Raw genomic sequence first — 24626 nt, forward strand, 5'->3', positions numbered from 1 at the left:
CAGATGACATCGCACGCATTTATAACCCTATCAAAACAATCACACAGCAATGCCACCAGCGCTCTTAGGACAAACATCTTCCTGTTTACTGCTTGCCCTCCACCTTTGGCTCATCCGTCTCCGTGACGGATCTAAGACTTGTTGACAGAGGATTTTTAGGACTGACTGGTGGCTAAGGCAGATATGTGGGCGTTATCCACCCAAGCTCTACTGATATGTCCACTCTGCCATCCCAGTGTTCTCAGATCAAAGGTGTTGAGTAGCTCAGGGTTTTGTTTTTTCTTCCAGCGGCATTATGTGCTGGTTCTCTTCATCGCCGACTATGATTAGGAAGATGGAAGCCATTTCTGGCACTTTATTTCTCCTTGCTGCCAGCTTGCCAGTGATGGTCTGGACAAGTTCTCTTAAAGCCTGGGGTTTCAACAGTGGATTTAGCCTGGCTCAGTTGGAAAATTTAAGGGACATAGGTGCAACATACTGGATCAGTGGGTAGTAGAGTGTGTGCTCAAAGAGAAAGGGAGCGTCATAAGCCACATAGCTGAGTCACTCTCTGCGTTTTACTCAGCTCTCTTCTCGCTTTATCATTTTCATGGGTGAGAAGCCAAATGAAAACAATACATCCCACTCTGCACAATGGTAGATTGAAACCTTGGTTGAGTATTAAATGTTCAAAAGTGAAATATCAAGCGTTAATTTTAGCATGTAGGACGAAGCGCGGCATCACCTACATGGAAAGTTTCCATGGAAGGTCATCATCTGGTGCGCCACAGAGGCTGCTCCCTTTCTTCCTACCTCTTTTTCTGCCTGTCTTCACACTGCACCCTCCCTTTGTCTCCGTCTCCTTCTGCGGGCTGCAAAGTCGGTCATGGTCACAGCCCTGCCATGTCCCAGTGATGGTGTAGAGAGGAGCTCCAGGCTATTTGACACCCACGCTTTGGCATCAGAGGCCTGCGGCGGCACTCTGTCCTCCACCCTGGGTCACCTCACCTCTCCTCTGGGCCCTGATGGGGTGACAACCCTCTTACACCCCCCCGTAACACCCTCCCCTTTCCAGTTGAACACACCACACTGTTGCCCTGAACTAGAGCAGACTGTGCCAGACTTAATGACTCCCATCTGCTGCACACGGCACAATCAACAAATCTGCACTGTGATATGGACTTAAAGTAACCTTGAAATTCCCAAAAAATATAAATCGTTTTTACTTTGTGTTCATGCTTGAATTGTGCTGGTGTCTGTCAGGACGTATCAAATATACATTAAAAAATCATTTTCAGAGTTCTGTTTCAAAAAGATATTTCACAGTGAAAAATATTTTTGATGAGGCGTCTTGTACACTTAGCAAACCGTTCCAGCTGCAAAGGATTGTCAAGGAACCTGAAAACATCCATTAGTCGACCAGTTGCCTTCCATTAAATATAGTTCTAACTTCAAGTTATCTTACATTTTTTGAATGAAGTTTAATGATTAATAATGTTTGCAAAGCCTAAACTCGTATCTGTTTTCCTGTTGGAGTTTATACAGTAAATCAGTAAGCAAAGTTGACACATTGCACGATGACAGCAAGCATCACCTCAAGGAGATGGAGGAGCAGGAGGTTAAACCAGAGTAAATGTGTTAATTAGATTATTCAAATTATTTTCCATGTGTATTTTTATATCGTAACATTTCTTCTTTATTTAATACTGTGAATAAACTGTACATGAAATGCAAAATTCAGTTTATTTGTTAATTTTATTATTTATGTGCAGTACCCATCAAAAGTTTGGACACACTCTCCCATTCAATTTGGAAACTGTGTCCAATCTTCTGACTGTTGGTGTTTTTCTTGATCTTCATCTGATCTTGGCATGCTCGATCTTTTTTCAACATACTAAAATTCCAGCACTTTTCTGTTTTTTGGGGGGGGTCGGGGGTGGGTCATAAAATAAAAGGAAAAGGTTAATAAAAGCAGATTTTACACAATATTTCCTACATTAAGTCGCCCCTCGATTCTTTGTTATGCCAGTTATTTTGCCAGATGGTTATAACCTTAGGATTCAGAGACAATGGTCAAAATATCTAAAATAAAAAAAATCAGATCCAGCCTCTCTCAAAGTGTTATTGTAAGTGTAAGTGTAAAGTAAGTCTTATTGTAATTTAACATCTCTGTGCCACCATGATGGAGATGAAATGGAACAATCACAATGTGATGTGTGTAATTGTAGTGTCGACTTCCACTTTCATTCAAGGAGTAGAAGTCGGTGCTGTATAGGCCCTGAGGCCCTTTGGTGCCCGTGCTTATCTCCGGATTTTGTAATATAAAACAGATGAGAGTTTGCGGCTCCCTCTGGATATGACACCAGTATGACTGTGGTTCTTTCACCAGCCAAAACAGTTTACAACTAGGAATATGAACAGATGCAAATTGGGTGGACATATGCAGACTGTCTTGTCCCTGGACAGAGACCACTAGTGTGTGCAGGATATGAACCAAGGTTGGTGCTCAACTCCTTATCTACTGAGCTACCTGCCGATCAGGTTATCCATTTTGGAATTACAGCCACTTTTATACATAGTCCCTCCATTTCCATAAGTAATTGGACAAATGTAATATCAGGATTATTTTTTGTACAAATCACCACTTTTACAGCCATTCATTCATTCATTTTCTATACCTGCTTACTCCAGTCAAGGGTCACTGGGTGACTGGTGCCTATCCTAGCAGTCATAGAGTGAAAGGCGGGGTACACCCTGGACAGAATGTCAGTCTATCACAGGGCCACATATAGACAGACAGACAGACACATTCACACTCACGCCAGCTGAGGTTTGACAGAAAGAACGTGTGATTCAAGTCTTGGTTTGCTCTGTTTTGTCATATGAAAATCCTTCTCTGTTCTACTAAACCATGAAGGTGTGACTGGTAGCACAACAGGTAAAAGCGGATCCATACACAGTTGCTCCAGTCACCTCCACAGAAGCCTATAACTCAGTGTTTTCCAATCCTGGTCCTTGGTACACCTAGCTCTGCATGCTTTCCACTGTACCTGATGCAGTCAGACCAGATCAGCTCTATCAGCTGTGTTTGGTCAAACAACAGCTGTCTTAACATTGGAATACACCTGATTTGGCTCATTATGTGAAGTTAGAACAGGGAGAATTGTAAAATGTGCAGTGCTTTGGGTCCCATGGACCTTATGAGGAATGACAACATGTGTGTCTTCATGGCTTCCCTCACTAGTCTCAGTCTTTCACAAGACTGATTTTAGAACTGACTTCTTCATTGTTCGCATTTGTTGAATATTGCTATGAATTAAATCTATGACATATTTAGAGACTTGGAAAAGTTCATGTATCCATGTGCTGACTTGTTTGAAGATCACTGGCTGTAAAACTGATGATTTCTATTCACAATAGTCCTTATACATACTTTGTTAAATTATCTATTATCACCCCTTTGAGTCTGGTCTGCTTGAGGTTTCTACCTCAGAGGGAGTTTTTTCTTACCACTGTTGCTCTGGGGTTTAGTAAGGTTAGACCTTACTTGTGTGAAGCGCCTTGAGGCAACCTTGTTGTGATTTGGTGCTATATAAATGAAATAAATTATCTATTCCCTCTGAAAATGAAGGGACTACAGTAGTGTTCAGAATAATAGTAGTGCTGTGTGACTAAAAACATTAATCCAGGTTTTGAGTATATTTCTTATTGTTACATGATAAACAAGGTACCAGTAGATTCAGTAGATTCTCACAAATCCAACAAGACCAAGCATTCATGATATGCACACTCTTAAGGCTATGAAATTGTGCTATTAGTAAAAAAAAAAGTAGAAAAGGGGGTGTTCACAGTAATAGTAGCATCTGCTGTTGACGCTACAAACTCAAAACTATTATATTCAAACTGCTGTTTTAGCAATCCGGTGAATCACTAAACTAGTATTTAGTTGTATAACCACAGTTTTTCATGATTTCTGCACATCTGCTAGGCATTAATTTTGTTGGTTTGGAACCAAGATTTTGCTCGTTTACTAGTGTGCTTGGGGTCATTGTCTTGTTGAAACCCCCATTTCAAGAGCATGTCCTCTTCAGCATAAGGCAACATGACCTCTTCAAGTATTTTGACATATCCAAACTGATCCATGATACCTGGTATGCGATATATAGGCCTAACACCATAGTAGGAGAAACATGCCCATATCATGATGCTTGCACCACCATGCTTCACTGTCTTCACTGTGAACTGTGGCTTGAATTCAGAGTTTGGGGGTCATCTCACAAACTGTCTGCGGCCCTTGGACCCAAAAAGAACAGTTGTACTCTCATCAGTCCACAAAATATTCCTCCATTTCTCTTTAGGCCAATTGATGTGTTCTTTGGCAAATTGTAACGTCTTCTGCACATGTCTTTTATTTAACAGAGGGACTTTGCGGGGGATTCTTGCAAATAAATTAGCTTCAAACAGGCGTCTTCTAACTGTCACAGCACTTACAGGTAACTCCAGACTGTCTTTGATCATCCTGGAGCTGATCAATGGGTGAGCCTTTGCCATTCTGGTTATTCTTCTATCCATTTTGATGGTTGTTTTCCATTTTCTTCCACACGTCTCGTCTCGTCGTCACGTCACGTTTTTTTTTTTTTTGTCCATTTTAAAGCATTGGAGATCATTGTAGATGAACAGTCTATAATTTTTTGCACCTGCGTATAAGTTTTCCCCTCTCCAATCAACTTTTTAATCAAACTACGCTGTTCTTCTGAACAATGTCTTGAACGTCCCATTTTCCTCAGGCTTTCAAAGAGAAAAGAATGTTCAACAGGTGCTGGCTTCATCCTTAAATAGGGGACACCTGATTCACACCTGTTTGTTCCACAAAATTGACGAACTCACTGACTGTATGTCACACTACTATTATTGTGAACACCCCCTTTTCTACTTTTTTTTTTACTAATAAAAAAGTATTTTCTGCGCAGTTAGATTGATCTAGTTATCTAGATTACGATTTGTTTCCCAGTGTAATCTTTACGTGCCTTAACTAAAGCACTCCTTCTACTGAATCACCTCTAAATTATTTACACATTATTCACTTTGCGTGTTTTTAGGAATCCGCTAGCTTAGCGTAGCTACTAGCTCTTAGCCGATTTAGCATGGCGGCTTCTCCTGTCTCTCCCGCACTTTTCTGCTCTGGGTGTGAAATGTTTAGTTATTCCTCGGCCTCCTTTAGCAGTAATGGTACTTGTAATAAGTGTAGCTTATTCGTAGCTTTGGAGGCCAGGCTGGGCGAATTGGAGACTCGGCTCCGCACCGTGGAAAATTCTACAGCTAGCCAGGCCCCTGTAGTCGGTGCAGACCAAGGTAGCTTAGCCGCCGTTAGTTCCCCCCTGGCAGATCCCGAGCAGCCGGGAAAGCAGGCTGACTGGGTGACTGTGAGGAGGAAGCGTAGCCCTAAACAGAAGCCCCGTGTACACCGCCAACCCGTTCACATTTCTAACCGTTTTTCCCCACTCGACGACACACCCGCCGAGGATCAAACTCTGGTTATTGGCGACTCTGTTTTGAGAAATGTGAAGTTAGCGACACCAGCAACCATAGTCAATTGTCTTCCGGGGGCCAGAGCAGGCGACATTGAAGGAAATTTGAAACTGCTGGCTAAGGCTAAGCGTAAATTTGGTAAGATTGTAATTCACGTCGGCAGTAATGACACCCGGTTACGCCAATCGGAGGTCACTAAAATTAACATTAAATCGGTGTGTAACTTTGCAAAAACAATGTCGGACTCTGTAGTTTTCTCTGGGCCCCTCCCCAATCAGACCGGGAGTGACATGTTTAGCCGCATGTTCTCCTTGAATTGCTGGCTGTCTGAGTGGTGTCCAAAAAATGAGGTGGGCTTCATAGATAATTGGCAAAGCTTCTGGGGAAAACCTGGTCTTGTTAGGAGAGACGGCATCCATCCCACTTTGGATGGAGCAGCTCTCATTTCTAGAAATCTGGCTAATTTTCTTAAATCCTCCAAACCGTGACTATCCAGGGTTGGGACCAGGAAGCAGAGTTGTAGTCTTACACACCTCTCTGCAGCTTCTCTCCCCCTGCCATCCCCTCATTACCCCATCCCCGTAGAGACGGTGCCTGCTCCCAGACTACCAATAACCAGCAAAAATCTATTTAAGCATAAAAATTCAAAAAGAAAAAATAATATAGCACCTTCAACTGCACCACAGACTAAAACAGTTAAATGTGGTCTATTAAACATTAGGTCTCTCTCTTCTAAGTCCCTGTTGGTAAATGATATAATAATTGATCAACATATTGATTTATTCTGCCTAACAGAAACCTGGTTACAGCAGGATGAATATGTTAGTTTAAATGAGTCAACACCCCCGAGTCACACTAACTGTCAGAATGCTCGTAGCACGGGCCGGGGCAGTGGATTAGCAGCAATCTTCCATTCCAGCTTATTAATTAATCAAAAACCCAGACAGAGCTTTAATTCATTTGAAAGCTTGTCTCTTAGTCTTGTCCATCCAAATTGGAAGTCCCAAAAACCAGTTTTATTTGTTATTATCTATCGTCCACCTGGTCGTTACTGTGAGTTTCTCTGTGAATTTTCAGACCTTTTGTCTGACTTAGTGCTTAGCTCAGATAAGATAATTATAGTGGGCGATTTTAACATCCACACAGATGCTGAGAATGACAGCCTCAACACTGCATTTAATCTATTATTAGACTCTATTGGCTTTGCTCAAAAAGTAAATGAGTCCACCCACCACTTTAATCATATCTTAGATCTTGTTCTGACTTATGGTATGGAAATAGAAGACTTAACAGTATTCCCTGAAAACTCCCTTCTGTCTGATCATTTTTTAATAACATTTACATTTACTCTGATGGACTACCCAGCAGTAGGGAATAAGTTTCATTACACTAGAAGTCTTTCAGAAAGCGCTGTAACTAGGTTTAAGGATATGATTCCTTCTTTATGTTCTCTAATGCCATATAACAACACAGTGCAGAGTAGCTACCTAAACTCTGTAAGGGAGATAGAGTATCTCGTCAATAGTTTTACATCCTCATTGAAGACAACTTTGGATGCTGTAGCTCCTCTGAAAAAGAGAGCTTTAAATCAGAAGTGTCTGACTCCATGGTATAACTCTCAAACTCGTAGCTTAAAGCAGATAACCCGTAAGTTGGAGAGGAAATGGCGTCTCACTAATTTAGAAGATCTTCACTTAGCCTGGAAAAAGAGTCTGTTGCTCTATAAAAAAGCCCTCCGTAAAGCTAGGACATCTTTCTACTCATCACTAATTGAAGAAAATAAGAACAACCCCAGGTTTCTTTTCAGCACTGTAGCCAGGCTGACAAAGAGTCAGAGCTCTATTGAGCTGAGTATTCCATTAACTTTAACTAGTAATGACTTCATGACTTTCTTTGCTAACAAAATTTTAACTATTAGAGAAAAAATTACTCATAACCATCCCAAAGACGTATCGTTATCTTTGGCTGCTTTCAGTGATGCCGGTATTTGGTTAGACTCTTTCTCTCCGATTGTTCTGTCTGAGTTATTTTCATTAGTTACTTCATCCAAACCATCAACATGTTTATTAGACCCCATTCCTACCAGGCTGCTCAAGGAAGCCCTACCATTATTTAATGCTTCGATCTTAAATATGATCAATCTATCTTTGTTAGTTGGCTATGTACCACAGGCTTTTAAGGTGGCAGTAATTAAACCATTACTTAAAAAGCCATCACTTGACCCAGCTATCTTAGCTAATTATAGGCCAATCTCCAACCTTCCTTTTCTCTCAAAAATTCTTGAAAGGGTAGTTGTAAAACAGCTAACTGATCATCTGCAGAGGAATGGTCTATTTGAAGAGTTTCAGTCAGGTTTTAGAATTCATCATAGTACAGAAACAGCATTAGTGAAGGTTACAAATGATCTTCTTATGGCCTCGGACAGTGGACTCATCTCTGTGCTTGTTCTGTTAGACCTCAGTGCTGCTTTTGATACTGTTGACCATAAAATTTTATTACAGAGATTAGAGCATGCCATAGGTATTAAAGGCACTGCGCTGCGGTGGTTTGAATCATATTTGTCTAATAGATTACAATTTGTTCATGTAAATGGGGAATCTTCTTCACAGACTAAAGTTAATTATGGAGTTCCACAAGGTTCTGTGCTAGGACCAATTTTATTCACTTTATATATGCTTCCCTTAGGCAGTATTATTAGACGGTATTGCTTAAATTTTCATTGTTACGCAGATGATACCCAGCTTTATCTATCCATGAAGCCAGAGGACACACACCAATTAGCTAAACTGCAGGATTGTCTTACAGACATAAAGACATGGATGACCTCTAATTTCCTGCTTTTAAACTCAGATAAAACTGAAGTTATTGTACTTGGCCCCACAAATCTTAGAAACATGGTGTCTAACCAGATCCTTACTCTGGATGGCATTACCCTGACCTCTAGTAATACTGTGAGAAATCTTGGAGTCATTTTTGATCAGGATATGTCATTCAAAGCGCATATTAAACAAATATGTAGGACTGCTTTTTTGCATTTACGCAATATCTCTAAAATCAGAAAGGTCTTGTCTCAGAGTGATGCTGAAAAACTAATTCATGCATTTATTTCCTCTAGGCTGGACTATTGTAATTCATTATTATCAGGTTGTCCTAAAAGTTCCCTAAAAAGCCTTCAGTTAATTCAAAATGCTGCAGCTAGAGTGCTGACGGGGACTAGAAGGAGAGAGCATATCTCACCCATATTGGCCTCTCTTCATTGGCTTCCTGTTAATTCTAGAATAGAATTTAAAATTCTTCTTCTTACTTATAAGGTTTTGAATAATCAGGTCCCATCTTATCTCAGGGACCTCGTAGTACCATATCACCCCAATAGAGCGCTTCGCTCTCAGACTGCAGGCTTACTTGTAGTTCCTAGGGTTTGTAAGAGTAGAATGGGAGGCAGAGCCTTCAGCTTTCAGGCTCCTCTCCTGTGGAACCAGCTCCCAATTCAGATCAGGGAGACAGACACCCTCTCTACTTTTAAGATTAGGCTTAAAACTTTCCTTTTCGCTAAAGCTTATAGTTAGGGCTGGATCAGGTGACCCTGAACCATCCCTTAGTTATGCTGCTATAGACGTAGACTGCTGGGGGGTTCCCATGATGCACTGTTTCTTTCTCTTTTTGCTCTGTATGCACCACTCTGCATTTAATCATTAGTGATCGATCTCTGCTCCCCTCCACAGCATGTCTTTTTCCTGGTTCTCTCCCTCAGCCCCAACCAGTCCCAGCAGAAGACTGCCCCTCCCTGAGCCTGGTTCTGCTGGAGGTTTCTTCCTGTTAAAAGGGAGTTTTTCCTTCCCACTGTAGCCAAGTGCTTGCTCACAGGGGGTCGTTTTGACCGTTGGGGTTTTACATAATTATTGTATGGCCTTGCCTTACAATATAAAGCGCCTTGGGGCAACTGTTTGTTGTGATTTGGCGCTATATAAAAAAAAAATATAAAAAAAAAAAATTAATTACTTAATTAATTAATAGCCCAGTTTCATAGCCTTAAGAGTGTGCATATCATGAATGCTTGGTCTTGTTGGATTTGTGAGAATCTACTGAATCTACTGGTACCTTGTTTCCCATGTAACAATAAGAAATATACTCAAAACCTGGATTAATCTTTTTGGTCACATAGCACTACTATTATTCTGAACACTACTGTATATATAAAAATTGCTATAATTTCTAAATGGTTAATATTTTTGTTAAGCTATGTGTTCACTACAAGCACATCATCACTATTTCATTTCAACGCCAACGTAGCGGTGCATAGAGGCAAAATAATAAAATTTGTTCTTATCTAATTACTTATGGACCTTCCTGTAGTTCTTAATTAGTAAAGTTGATCTAAATTTCAGGCAAACACATTTAATAAATGGTAAACTGTCATTTAAGTTGTTGCTGCTGCTTCTTTTTTCCTGCACATTTCCGATGTTCTGTTTGCCTTTTAGATACCTGTGGTGAATTTACAAATGTGAGATAACTCAGCCTCAGGCGAAATGTTGCTTCAAGGTAGTCGGCTCATCAAAATACATTACAAGCGCTGAGGAGCAAACTTGACCGTGTTCAGCTGAGGGGGAGGCGGGTCGACTCGTTTACCACCTCCGTATTTTTAAAGTCGCCTGTTAGCAAATGCTTATCAAAGCAGTGTCACACAATCCCACAAAGAAATCAGACAAAATAAATAAAACAAGAAGAAATCAAAAAGCACTAAAATAAAAGCAGCAGCGCAAAACCAGTGTGGTCTGCAGTTCGGGGCTGACACATACATCTGCAAACCAAAAATGAGAACGTATCACACTACAGATGCCCAGGTGACTTGTTGACTCGCCCGTGCTTGCTTTGCTTTACCAGGTGATGTAGTTCCTTCTCATTCTTTCACACAGGAGAAAACACCTTAGCTACACAAGTTTGTTGTGAAAGTTAACTGTGTAAATTTAGGATGTGAGAGTTGCCACGCTGGCAAAAGAGAGAGCAATGGGCTTGTTTGTTCTGAAAGCAAAACCCCCCCTAAGGCAGCGTACACATATTATTTTCCTACGTTCCACTTCAGTGGGTATTTTTGAACATGAACTGCACCTTCCCAGTTACAAAACACAGTCTCAAAGACACAAAAAATGTACATTATTTTATTTTGGACTTAGTTATAATAAGTGTTTCCGATCTTTGAAATCTATAATGCGCTCTTTCCATTGGCTGTTCTAGTTTTGTAGTGGTACATCATAGGACCAGAAAGAACATTCAGGCTTCTCTACAAATGTTCATACATGTTTATTTATTTATTTGTTTTTGCTAATGCCTGAGGTAGTTTCTAGAGATTCTGTCCCTCTGTTGCATGAGACATTAAAGCTCATGTAAACAAAGCTCCAACATGTCCAAGAGCTTACGAAAAAATATGTGAAATATGATTTCAGAAGAACTTCTCCTTGGTGTTATTCACTGTGCAGATGAAGAGACATTTAGAAACACACACTTTACAAAATTACAATGAATCAGCTTAAAAAAAACCAAACATTTAATTTTATATTTTCAAATTTTGGAGTCCGAAGGGGAATTTTGTTACTGTCCCTCCTCCCCTTCACCCTTAAATTATTGTTTGTTTTATTGTAAATAATCATTGGACTAAATATAAAATCCTCATGATCCAGCCTTCTCACCTACATTTTTATAATGCCTACATGGCCAGTCAAAAAATGTGGACACCCTTTCCCATTTCATCAAATGGGAAAGTGTGTTATATAAAAGTATTGTGAAACATAGAAACAACAAGAGCAATCCGAGATTTCTGATGTCTGCCAGTCCGGTTCCAGATCACCTCCAAAATTTAATGGAGTCTTCCATGCCGTAATATTTATCTGTGGTGCAAATTTGATGAGAATCCGTGAAGTAGTTTTGACATAATCCTTCAAAGACAAATGAACTCTTGATCCAGAATCTGGATCCGGATCGCCTCCAAAATTGAATGGGTTCTTCCATGGCATAATCTCTATCTGTGGTGAAAATTTCATCAAAATCTGTGCAGTAGTTTTTGATGTAATAATGCTAACAGACAGACAGACACAGACAGAAAAATAAATGCCGTTGATGTTATTACGTACTTGGCGGATGTAATAATGAAAGCAAAGTGGTTAACAATTTTACAGAATATTGATGAGACAAACATAAATCAGTTAATGGAATATTTGACCTGTTAATGGAAACATGACAGTCAAATATCTTTTTACCATGAATCAGGGTTATTGAGTGCTTTCAAGTACTTTTTCTTGCAAGTTATTCGAATATTTTACATTCTATAAATGAAATTTAAAACTGATTTTTGTATGTAGTGAGATTTCTTTGTCTTATGTTAAATTTGTACCATCTTGTGAGACATATAATGCATCTTTTCAGTATGATGATGTTGCTTGTCAGGTGGCACAACAAGGGGTTAAAAAAACAGCATTTTGATGTTTTAATCAAAGATTTGTTTATGTGTCTATTATTTTTTAAATAAAAAGAAGCCTGTTTTTGATGGTTGTTTAAATGTTTCTATGGAGATAACAGACTTAATTTAGTTTTCTTGAACCCACGAGAAAGACCTGCAGATAAACACATTCCTGGATAAATGCATTAACTGGTCTTTTCCACTCGTGCTGAATGCCACATAGCCTCAAGAAATATTCCATTCTGGCATTATATGATACAGAAAAAGTACACTTTACTTGTCCCTGCTTGCATTGTATCATACAGGTATCTTCTACAGTGGTTTAAATTAAGATAAATACGGCTATAATTAGTGGATCATTACAACCAGTGTCTTCTTTCTTTTTTCACATCTTTTCTGGACCAAATCCTAAAACACTGGATGGAACAAACTGTATTATTCTGTATTTAAGAATCCTGTTTGTTTTTGTGCCAGATAATGGGGAAAAAAAACCTGTGTAGAGCCGCAAACATGACATAAACATGAAAATGGTCAGACAGCAGGACAAAACTTTAATCTGTCCCAATCCGCTTTTTTCTTTTCTGCCATATTTTGGATCTAATTATCATCAGGTTAATTTCCATGCCTGCATGTTGTATTTTGAGTTCTGCTATTGCAAAGAGCTTTCATTCCCTTTGTTACATTGCGTTGATACTGAAACCTGGCAAGAAGAAAATTGCTGCAGGATGTCAAATCTCTGCAGTTATAGTTTCCTGTAAATATGACTTCGAAAAAATAAAAAAAGTTCTTTAGAGTTGCTACCTTTACAAGCTTACAATTTAAAATTTCTTGACCATCCCACTTGATGGTAATGGATTCCAGTTGTGAATTGAACCCAAAATACTGCCGCAGTGAGCATTATGGCTGTCCGGTCCAAATGTTATGGAAGCGCTGTGCCCTTTGTGCACGTGCTGCTGATCGTCTCTCTGGATGCTGCGCTCTGCTTGGTGATGAAGTAGAGGAGCCTTCAGCAGAAATAACACTGCACCACCTGAGTCCTCATCAGCAGCGGTGTGCTGCACATATTCCATCAGCACGCCTCACTATGACAAATCTCCCCGAGTCTGCCATATTCCCAGCATAGGAGAGAGGCGAGCCAGGCAGCACGGGGACCCCGGAGGGCCAACCATCACCGCGCCTCATGCCAGCTCTCCACCTCCTGACAGATTAGCTTTCCCCCGAACCCTACACACAGCAAATGGAGCAAAAGAGAATGAAGAGAAGGTGTTGTTAAGGGGAAATGTGTGGACGTAAAACTGAACTTTTTCATTTTGCGCGTTTCAGGGGAGTCGAAAAAAGGCTGCTCACCCAATCCATTTTTGAACTTGTGTTAGTGAGCTTTGTCATATACTACCAACGCTGCTGAGAGGGCTGATGGAAGTGATGATTGAGGGTATTTTATTGTGTCATGTTTTACAGCAAATAAACATGGTGGGTCGGGTTCAAAAAGAGACACAAAAATTGAGGTGAGGAGAGATAAATGTAGGGAGTGTTGTGAAGTAGAAAAACGAGATGCTCTCAAACTGCTGCAATTGACCTTGAGCCGTGGATGTTGAGCGGTACTTCTGGCAGGCTGCCCCAAGTTCCAGTGACACCTTTCTCCAGTTTTCCATCCAGTTTACCTCTGTTGTAAATGTTCCTGTTTCTCGGTATCTGTTGCTCTACTGTATGTGCCAGCTATTAGGGGTGATTTGTTTGTATTGATTTGTTATTAGTTTTGGGTTTGTGTGTTGTGTGCCAGTGTTTGTCTGGTTGTATTTTATAAATTTGAGTTCAGTGACTAGCTTTGCATGTTTTTTTTTCTTTTTCGTAATGTCATCATGTGTGTGCTTATGTATGTACATGTAGGTATGTATGTATGCATGTATATGGCTATATATATATATATATATATATATATATATATATATATATATATATATATATAGTAGATATGTATTTCTGAAATTGTGTTTATGTGTGCATGCGTGTATATATTTCTTATTTTTTTAGTATAAGTGAAACTAAATGTACTATGAAGTGGTCGATTGATTGATTTTAACGTTATAAATTAGCTAAGTTAAGCTTGTTTTCCTACTGCTTCAGTGTCTTGAAACTCTCAGTTCAAAGGTTGCAAGACTGGTCATGGGAATGTTAACTTTGCCAGCTAGGTAAAAAAAAAAAGTGGATAAATGTACCCATTTGAACTTTTATGTTCATTTCACAATTTGGTAATACTGTCATACTGGTTCAGGAAGTGAAAGATATGCTGTGCTCTTTATGCTCACACTCTCATGAGCGCCACTAGCTTAGCTTATGACAAGCTAAACGTGGATGCTCTCATTATGGCCGAACAACTGTCCAGTTTCTGTGTATTCTGTGTTAGTACGCGCCTGCGGCCGACATGCTTGATGAATTCCTGTGCAAAAAGTAGTTCCCAGATAATTGTGATATTTTCCTGTGAGGTAATGAGTATATCTCATCTAAATTAATTCTAAAATTTACCAGTAATAAAATGATAAAGATAACTGAATTTTTAAGAGTGGCCGTAATAAGTATTTAAGAAACTTAGTTTATGAGCAGCTTCACCTGTTATTGCTCAAGCACATTGTAAACATTGACCCGATGAAGTTTGATGCGGAAGAGTTCAGAAAGATACGATTGGAATGGTTTGATTACCATTTACAGTTAGCGATGAAAGACTTGGGTGTTTTCAATTTTTCAATTTATTTTCATTTATATAGCGCCGAATCACAACAGAGTTGCCTCAAAGCGCTTCACACAGGTAAGGTCTAACCTTACTAACCCCCAGAGCAACAGTGGTAAGGAAAAACTCCCTCTGAGGAAGAAACCTCAAGCAGACCAGACTCAAAGGGGTGACCCTCTGCTTGGGCCATGGTACAAAACATAAATTACAGAACAATTCACAGAACAATTCACGGACGAATATACAAGAAATTCTATTGGCGCACAGGACAGGAGGATCGCCAACACGAACACAACTCCCATCTCTGGATGGAGCTGCACCTTAAACAGAGAGAAAAAAACAGAATCAGGCATCAGAAAGACAAAAAATACTGTATAATTTGTCAGCATTAAACAACAAGAAAAACAGAGAAATACTAAGGTGATCGCCGGCCATTAGCCCTAAACTTCACTAAAAGATCCAGAATTTAGGTAAAGTTGAGGCCGCGGTCCGCTCCAATTATTAATAAAATGAATTAAAAGAGTAAAAAGCGTAAAACAAAACTGTACCAGTATGCTAGCCATATGAAAGGGAAAATAAGTGCGTCTTAAGTCTGGACTTGAAAGTCTCCACAGAATCTGACTGTTTTATTGACGCAGGGAGATCATTCCACAGAACAGGGGCATGATAAGAGAAAGCTCTATGACCTGACTTCTTATTCACCTTAGGGACACAAAGTAGTCCTGCACCCTGAGAACGTAAAGCTTGGGCCGGTATGTAAGGTTTAATTAGGTCAGCTAGGTAGGAGGGTGCCAGTCCATGAATAATTTTATAGGTTAGTAGCAGAACCTTAAAATCTGATCTCACTGGGACAGGAAGCCAGTGAAAGGATGCCAAAATGGGTGTAATGTTGTTGAACTTTCTGCTTCGTGTCAAAAGTCTGGCTGCAGCATTTTGAACCAATTGGAGACCCCTAATGCTAGACTGCGGTAAACCAGAAAATAGAACATTGCAGTAGTCCAATCGAGAAGAGATAAATGCATGGATCAGGGTCTCAGCATCAGCCATAGACAGGATGGGATGAATCTTCGCTATATTTCGCAGGTGGAAGAAAGCAGTCCCAGTAATATTTCTAATGTGGAGGCCAAAGGACAACGAAGGATCAAAAATTACACCAAGGTTCCTCACTTTGTCAGTGTGATGTATGACACACGAGCCGAGGCTGAGCGTTAACTGGTCAAATTGATGCCGATGTCTCACTGGACCAAGAACCATCATTTCAGTCTTATCAGAGTTTAAAAGTAGGAAGTTTCTAGACATCCAACTTCTCACTGCTGCAAGGCAATCTTCTAAGGATTTTATGTGAATGAGATTACCAGCAGTTATTGGCATGTATAACTGAGTATCATCTGTATAGCAGTGAAAGGTAATCCCAAAACGCCGCAATATGTGCCCAAGGGGTGCTATATAACGGGAGAAAAGCAGGGGGCCTAAGACAGACCTCTGTGGAACCCCAAATTTCATGTCACTAAGGTTAGAGGTAGTGCTACTGTACAAAACACAGTGAGAACGACTGGTCAAGTATGACGTCAGCCATGCAAGGGCACTCCCAGTAATCCCAAAATGATTTTCCAGCCTATCAAGTAGAATATGATGATCCACTGTATCAAATGCAGCACTGAGATCTAACAGCAACAGAACCGTAGTGGTGTCCGAATCCATTGTAAGCAGAAGATCATTCACCACTTTAGTGAGAGCCGTCTCTGTGGAATGATATTTTCTAAAAGCAGACTGCAGTGGCTCAAAGAGATTATTCTCAGTAAGATAGTCTACGAGCTGCCGTGACACCACTTTTTCCAGAATTTTAGAGAAAAATGATAGATTTGATATCAGCCGATAGTTTGTCAATACACTAGGGTCAAGATTAGGTTTCTTAAGTAATGGTTTAATCACTGCAGATTTGAAACATTTAGGAACAGATCCAGAAGTTAAAGAAAGATTAATCATTTCCAGCACAGTCGGCCCAAGAGTGGGCCACAGGTCCTTAAACAATTTTGTTGGTATAGGATCAAATAAACAGGTTGTGCTTTTTGTTGACATTACGACTTTTGTCAGCATGCCTAGTGAGATACTGTCAAATTCTGTAAATCTAGGTAATACCTCAGTAGTGGCGCCCACATCAATAGCAGGGTGTAGTGTTAACTTCGTGTTAAAGTCAGAACAAGAAGCTGCACTGAAAGATATCTATCTGGGAAGAGATGACACATTTTGTGTGTTGTCGCTCCAACGAGAGCGGCACGCTGAGCAGTGTGGTGAAAGTAGTCCGGCAAGCTCAATCTGTGGGCGCGAGCTATCCCACAATGCCAAAATAGAGATGTCGGTCCATTGAAAGCGGCACTCTGAGCAGGGTGCTAGATGCTATGCTAACAACAACTAGCTTTTTCCTCTGAGATTTTTTTATGCTCCACTTTCTGCTATTGTTTGTAGTGCTGCCCCCAGTGGTTACAAAATGTGAAGCGAGGCAGTATTTTGCAACACTGCAGCAAAAATCTGAAGAAGGTCCCTGGTTTTTCATGAAAAATGTATTTCCAAGTGATACTTCAAAAAGGGCAATACTGTGCAGTACTTTTGGAAAATATGATTCACTGTATGCACACTACACTTGTTCTACCCAGTTCATATATTGTATTTGTGTCCTGCTTCAGTGTATGTAGTACTTCTTCTTTTTTACCTTTATTTTTTTCACACCTGTCGGTTGCGTCATTTGCTTGCAAGCATCCTTCGTGTGAGGATGGGTGTAGTCTCTCGTCGTTTTTTCTTTGCAAGGAAATGGCGGAACAACTGGAGCAGCGCGACTTCATCAAATTTTGCCAGAAACTGGGCGACAGCCAGGTGGAAACCATTTGGATTATTCAGACGGCTTTCGGTGACGATCCTCTGGGCATCACACAGATTAAGGAGCGGTACAACCGGTTTAAAGATGTCTGCACAAAGATGGCGAGCGCGCCGTGCTCCGGTCGGCCATCAACATGCTGAAATAACCAGATCATTTCCAAAGTGAACGCTGTGGAGATGTGGGACCATCGTGTGATTATCCTAGAAATTGCGGAAGAGGTGGACATCAGCACGTTTTCGGCACATTCCACTGTGAAAGAAGATTTTGCCATAAAAGAGTGGCGGCGAAATTCATCGGCACAAAGCTAATGGCGCAGCAACAGCGCCTTCATGATGAAGCCTCACAGGACATGCCCTGACATGCCCAGCTCTTGCACCGTTCGGAAGATTCAGACGGCTTTTGATGGCTTTTCAGTCGTGTGACTATCTGAGAAATTGTGGACGAGGTGTGCATGCCACAACTCGTAAGTCCAGTTCTGTCTTCAAATTCACAGAGAACATTCTTGGGACACAGACCTTGGTTCAAAGTTCAAAGATAACCTTGACCTAATTTAAGAGGTAAAACGGTCACATTGTTTCCTATTATTATGCTCATATAACAGAGGGTATTTTAGAATCGTGTTATTTGAACATTTTACTCTTCCCTATTGTTGCATAACAATTACCACTGCTGCTGTGACAATGCAAATGTTTCCATATGGAATTAATAAAGGAATGTCTTAGCTTGTCTTAAGCAATGCCACTTTTGGCTTATTCTAATTTATCTTGGAAAATTAATTTCTGCATTAAGCAAAGAATTGTATTGTATTGCAATGTATCATACCAAATCAAATTATTCCCTTAATAAAAAGTGTTGTTGCACAATATTATTATAGATGGTGTATCTTGAAACGTATAGTGTTTTTTTTATAAGGGATAGATGCACACAACAACTAGCTACCATGTGCATGCTTTGCTACAGCTTATCTCTCTTTCTTACTGATATGATTAATAGTTATAGCTTTGAAATCAATAGAGGATTTGTAGAAAGTTCCAATTGAAAAGAATAATATGTTCAGTGCCATGTACCAGAATATCCTACTATTACATTTAACACGTTTGTGGTCTAAAATATAATACAACTAAAACATGTCTTCATCTTTCAGGGACACAAAAGTGCATGTAGGCGGAACTGCACCGTTTACAATTATTCATTCATTTGCATCATTTGTTTAATTGTGTACCTTTGTGACACCTCTCCTGTTGAGCTCTCAAACAGCTATTTGATGCATGAGCTGAGTGTTGGCACACCGGTGTGCTGTATCTGTGCAAACCAGTTTCCAGAAAGAAACAACGTGGCACCACTGAAAAGGTTAAATGTGTTTGGAAGGGAGACGAAGCGGCCGACCCGTAAACTGATTTGGCATGCTGGATTAGGCTCTGAGCGCACGCCTCTTGGGGCATGGTTTGAAGGGCTGTAACCCTTCCTGTAGTTTGAAGGGAAGTGGCTGCGAACAGGTTTCATACTGTCTGCAGATGGCGACTGACAGAGCCACACAGGCTGACTGGCTGTCATGTCGGGCGGGATGCGGCTCACATCCTGCTCCATCCAGGCCGAGTACAGAATCTCTGTAGCACTTCAGCTTCTCTCCATTCTTGTCAGACAGCAAAGGAGGAGGAGAGGGAGGGAGACCACCAGTGACCAAATGGGTGAAAGCGGTGGGAAACCGTATAAGGTATATTTTGAGTCTCATGACAGTTGATTGAAGGTATTTACAGACTTATTATTGACAGGTTTTGACAGCGGGTGGCCTGAGCGTATGATGAGGGAAAAGAGGAATGACATTCAGATCGTTAAAGCTTTTCATTTTTCTTACCTCCAGCTTAAAAGGTGAAGGTATGCATGTAAGCCTGTTTCATAGGTCACAGAGCGCTCACGTCACACTAAGGACCCAAAAGAAAAGAAATATTTGAGAATGGGACCCATGTAATTGTCATCAGGTTACAGTCGTAGTGTGATGCTTGTATCAGTAGATGTGGGTTGAAATTGAGGTCTTGACCTCTGTCATTACAAGATGACACCTGTTCCATCAGTTCATCACTTATAAAGATCACAGGTGTGTAACACGTTTGTGTTTGAATCCTGAACCAGAGCTTTTGTTTGCTAACTTTTGTTTTTTTCTTTAGTTGAACCATATACAAATAGGCAACAATCACAGAGTGCAGACATCCACCAAGACTCAATACTTCTGTTTATCTGTTGTTGAGTTGAAGTGCAGGTGTGGATTGCTGTTCCACCAGTGTACAAATAACACGGATATCAATGGGAGACATTATAAAAATATTTCATATAATTGATCCTGTTATTGCATCTGGCTCAAAATGTATTTAATTATTCCTTCATCCAATGCCTACCTCTCCACCATCATTAACTAACTGGTGACAGTCAGACAACAAACAATACCAAAAAACAAGACGTCCTTTAAGGAAATGTAAAAGCAACAGATACGAAATTTTGATATCCGTTCATGTCCATTTTTGTGTGCTCTACAAGTTCTTTTCTCATTCATTAAATGCCTTCCTTGTCAGCTGATATCTGGCGAGCCTGTCAGAAAGTTTTGTGCATGCTCGTTGATTGTCCACTAATTTGTCCTTTCCATCGGAGCCCCATATCCACTGATGGATTAGACTATTTTTGCCAATTTTTGTTCAATTCATTACTAATATTTACTCAGTCTGTCACAGGGTGACTAAACCTTAAGTAACCATTTGTTTGAAACATAGTCACTCCAACTGTATCCAAGGATTCTTGCATTGCCTTTTAGCATCCATATCTCACAACCACACATTAAAACAGGAGGCACCAGGACCTTTGTGTGCCTAAAAATTTCTTAACATTGCTAAACAACTCTGTCCAGGGACCTCAAGCACTTAACTCTCTGAGGTTGATGGACACACCTGTGCATCCAACTCTGTTTTTTGTCATGTTTCTATTGATAAATCAGCAATGGAATGTCTCAGACACTTTATTCAATGACTGCCTGAAACTGCAGAGTGTCACCTCTAAATGTAATCCTTCTTCTAGACAATCTTTGCCTTACAGCCAATCAGAGAGCCAGGAGAAGGTCACATAGGTCCATCTCTCTCTGCCTCTGCCTGCTGCTTCAACAGGCACCAGCGCACTGTTCGGTAGTCAGACTCATTTGCACTCCCACGAAACCCATTTACATTGATATACAATTTTCTTCATATATTGTATAACTTTGGTGAGCCAAAGACTTTGATTAACCCACATCACAATAGTTCACCCACATGAATAAAGGTTTATTTTCAATAAATATTTGAAGATTTTTTAAGAATCTCATTTCATTTTTTTTTTCAGATTTAGAGGCAAATTATTTCTGTATACATTGTTCTAGAAAAAAATATGTGATACACATTATGAAAGCTGAGATTGTTGTGAACATTTTGTTATGTAACACATGGGCATTATACTAAAAACAAAGTACCTCAAAATGGGAATGATTGAAAGTGTGGTAATATCTAGAAAATACTCCTGGACCCCAGAGGGTTTAGCGCCTCACCCGTGTCTCTCAATCTCGAAGTCTGAGTTGAGGACACAGAGACGTACTGAGCTAATTAACACTAACCCAAATGCACCTTCTCTCACGTCTATATTTACATTGAGCTGCAGGAATGTTATCAACAATTACAAAATATTTAAAACTATTTATTTTGTTACATCAAATGGAATAAGTTAATTTTAATCAAATCAACAACCAATTTTTTTTTACACTTTATTTGAATAATTTTCCACACTTAAATCATTTGAGTTATAAACTTCAAAGGTTTAAGGCAGTCAGCTTCCATGAATCATTTAAGGTTTTATAGTGCAGCAATGAAAACATAATCCCTTTGGTGAAGGTATTTAAGATATCATGTGGGGTGGCTTCAAACAGGCATGAATATTTTTCTGTCTTCTTACTAAAAAGCAGTTGTCAAATTGTATAAAAGGCACAGAACACCAGATTGAGCTCTAATTACTTTGAAATTAAGATAACTGAAACAGCACTCTGTGACAGAGTAGCAGGCTGTCATCAGTTTTGTTAATGGCATATATGTACTCTAACTGTAGCGTGGCTGGGCCCAAGGGCTTTTCTAGTCGATAGCTCACTGTAAGTGTTGGGTCCTGTGAGGTTTGCTGCAGTGGCAGCAAATGATCTGTACATAAGCATCCAGCAGTCTTACCGGTTCTGCCCTTAATAAAAAAAAAAATTAGTCTCATGGTTGTGTGTGTGTGTTTGTCAGTAACTCGTGTTAGCACAGTTGACACAGCTTTTGTGAACAACATGGCAGTTACCCATATTGTTTTTCCTTTTTTCTCCGAGCTTTCCTACATGTTCACTCTAGTGTTGAGTGCTAACAAAATATACTAGTGTGAATTGTCAGACTACTAATTGCTATTTAAAAATACCACTACAACACTGTTTCATACATTATACTTGGTAGTCTAATGAATTAGAGTCTGGTTACAAATTAATGCAGTTTGTATCTTTCCAAAAATGCCTGTGTTTACTCATCACCATGCATCTGGCAACGCAGCTCTGTAGCAGTTTAGCAGACAGCTGGTCGAGTCGAGTCTACGAGAACCAAACAGCTTGTGCTGCTTTCCATTGATTTTGGAGAAATCTGTAGATGTTGGTTTGTCTCTGTTTGCCTGTTTTCATTTCTGTCATGTAGCCGCATGTTGGCTACAACTGGTATTGACACTACTTTGTCTTTCCTAGGCTTCCCCAATGAGCCTGCAGCTGAAATTGCTCTGAACACAGTAAAGAGTTGGATTGAAAAGAATCCTGATAAGGTAGGACATATTAGATGAATGAATGCATATTTAAAGCAAATAACCGTTGATCAGGTGCAGTCTATTCATATGTGGCAACACTTTTTTGGGGGGCGGGTTGCTGGAAGTGGAGATCATTAGACCATCACAGATATGCAGAGCAATACAAGTATTTGTCATGCATCTCTGTGTAAGACAGACATTCACCTGCCTTGCATGATCAACCATTTCGTTTCTGGTCTGCATGCATATCAAATTAAAAGCCAGTCTGAGACTAATCGGGCCTTAAATGGTCTGTTGACTGCTTAATTGGTCTATGCTGGAGAGAGCTATTAAACTAAGAACATAAACACATCAGATGAAATAATCTGAAATTGGTTTTTGTATTAGATAAATTATAATTATGCCTTCCAAAGACACAAAGCTCCAGCAGCCTGGAAATGCTCAGTCATTTGTGCTTGCTGATCTGTTCTACCGTCACAATTTATTTCGTGCAAAACATACTGTGCATAAATATGGTTCATTTAAGTGAATGGCGTGGCAAATTGTTTCATCTGACAAAACTAAACAGGTCATCTTCATTCGGAGTTATTTGGTGGAAAGCAAAAGAGTCATTTAAAATGACCAGCACAAAGGGAAATAATGTGCCCTTTTTAATCACATTTCTGCAACTGATTTAGCTGCCATTTAAAGATTTTTACCACAGGGAAGCCAACATTACTACATGCACATCCATGTGGACACAGAGGACATGTGTAGGAGTTTGTGCTGATGCAGCATATCACAGCATGCATCCCGCTCCTGAACTAGCCTGGGTCCTGGTTGGCTACCACCCAGGCAGCCCGTCATTACATTTGAGTTTTGTCCACTTAGAAAGAAGCTGCATAAAGCTGCACAAGCATACATCGGTTTGTGAGGCAGTGAGTGATGACAATCTTCAGGGGTCATCTCAGTTTTCTGTTTATATCTTTCACTGTGGCTTGAGGTGTTTTATAAAGCTCACAGCTTGACGTGCTATAACATCCTATAGCTGGTTGTCAACAGACAGCGAAATGATACTGAGGTGCTGGATTACTCTGCAGTCACTGTTCTGTGTTTGAGACACTTGTTTTCTGCCAGATGACTGCTGAAACACGCAGGAGGGGGAATCCATCAACACTCCAGCATAAAGAATGTTTTATATAGCTTATTGCCACTGTAAATAACCACCTAATGTGCAAATCTGACTGTTGTGGTTGTGTTGTTCCACATCCAGTATTGTTTCTTGTTGTACTGAGGCGAGATTATCACACAAAAGTGGTAATTCATGCGGTGCCTTGACTGATAGCTATCTCTGGTGTGGGTAGATCAAGTGAAAAATATTATAATTCACGGTGAGGGGCAGACATCTACAGAGGCTCCCCTGAACACTGTTTGGCAAGAAAGAACAAGTAATAGATCCTCAACTCTAACTAGATGAATAGTGAGTAAGCTTTTAACAGGATCAGAGAGAATAATGTGATACATTTTACCCAGAAGCACAGCAGTATTCCCCCCACAGTGGAAAGTTTTCCAATCAAACCTCAGAACAACATTCACAAAACAGGCAGAGCTTCACCCAGTTTTCATTAGCCTTTGTTCCATGCCAATTCCAGGATCTTTTTAAAAAATTGGGATATCTTAAATAATTACTTATCACTTCTTACTGCTACATCACTGCACCAGTGTACAGTGTTTTTATGAATCTAGTGTTCTAATGACCCCAGTGCAGAAAGCAGGCAGGATGGTGACCACAGAGTTCTTTAATCCAAAGCTACGCACACTCATAGTTCATACATCCACCCCCCCCCCCCCAAAAAAAAGAGGAAGATATGGTAAATGTAGTAAAAAAAATAAGTAAACATTGATTCCTACCTTTCCTACATTGTTCAGGACATGAACCAAAGAAATTTAATGTTTTGTGTGGTCATTCTCATTTCATTTGTTAGTATACTGTATCTACTGTATCTATTCCTGGATTTCAGACATGCAACACATTCACAAAAGAGTCGAGATTCTATAGCATTTACTGTTCCATTCTAAAGCATTTACCATCTTCTCACAACAAAGACATTTTGGCATTGAGGATATCAAACAAAGCAAACTGCAAACACATCTTAAGATGTGCAGCAGTATGGAGAAATTGTTGCATTTTACATTTCAAAATTCTCCACACATTCTCTATTAAGGACAGGTGATGACTACAGTCCAGTGTCCTTACCCCATTCTCC

The 24626-nt window shown here is 40.0% G+C and overlaps 1 protein-coding gene across 1 annotated transcript in view; it reads left to right on the forward strand.

The window, feature by feature from the left end:
* macrod2 (mono-ADP ribosylhydrolase 2) overlaps positions 1-24626 on the forward strand; it is a 420587-nt gene that overhangs the window by 113602 nt on the left and 282359 nt on the right. The window contains exon 3 of the mRNA XM_034184236.1: positions 22325-22398. Coding sequence (XP_034040127.1) covers positions 22325-22398 — 74 coding nt within the window. The remainder of the gene's footprint in view (positions 1-22324; positions 22399-24626) is intronic.

The sequence above is a fragment of the Thalassophryne amazonica genome, chromosome 13, assembly GCF_902500255.1.
Source record: "Thalassophryne amazonica chromosome 13, fThaAma1.1, whole genome shotgun sequence".
In the NCBI taxonomy this organism is placed as follows: Eukaryota; Metazoa; Chordata; class Actinopteri; order Batrachoidiformes; family Batrachoididae; genus Thalassophryne; species Thalassophryne amazonica.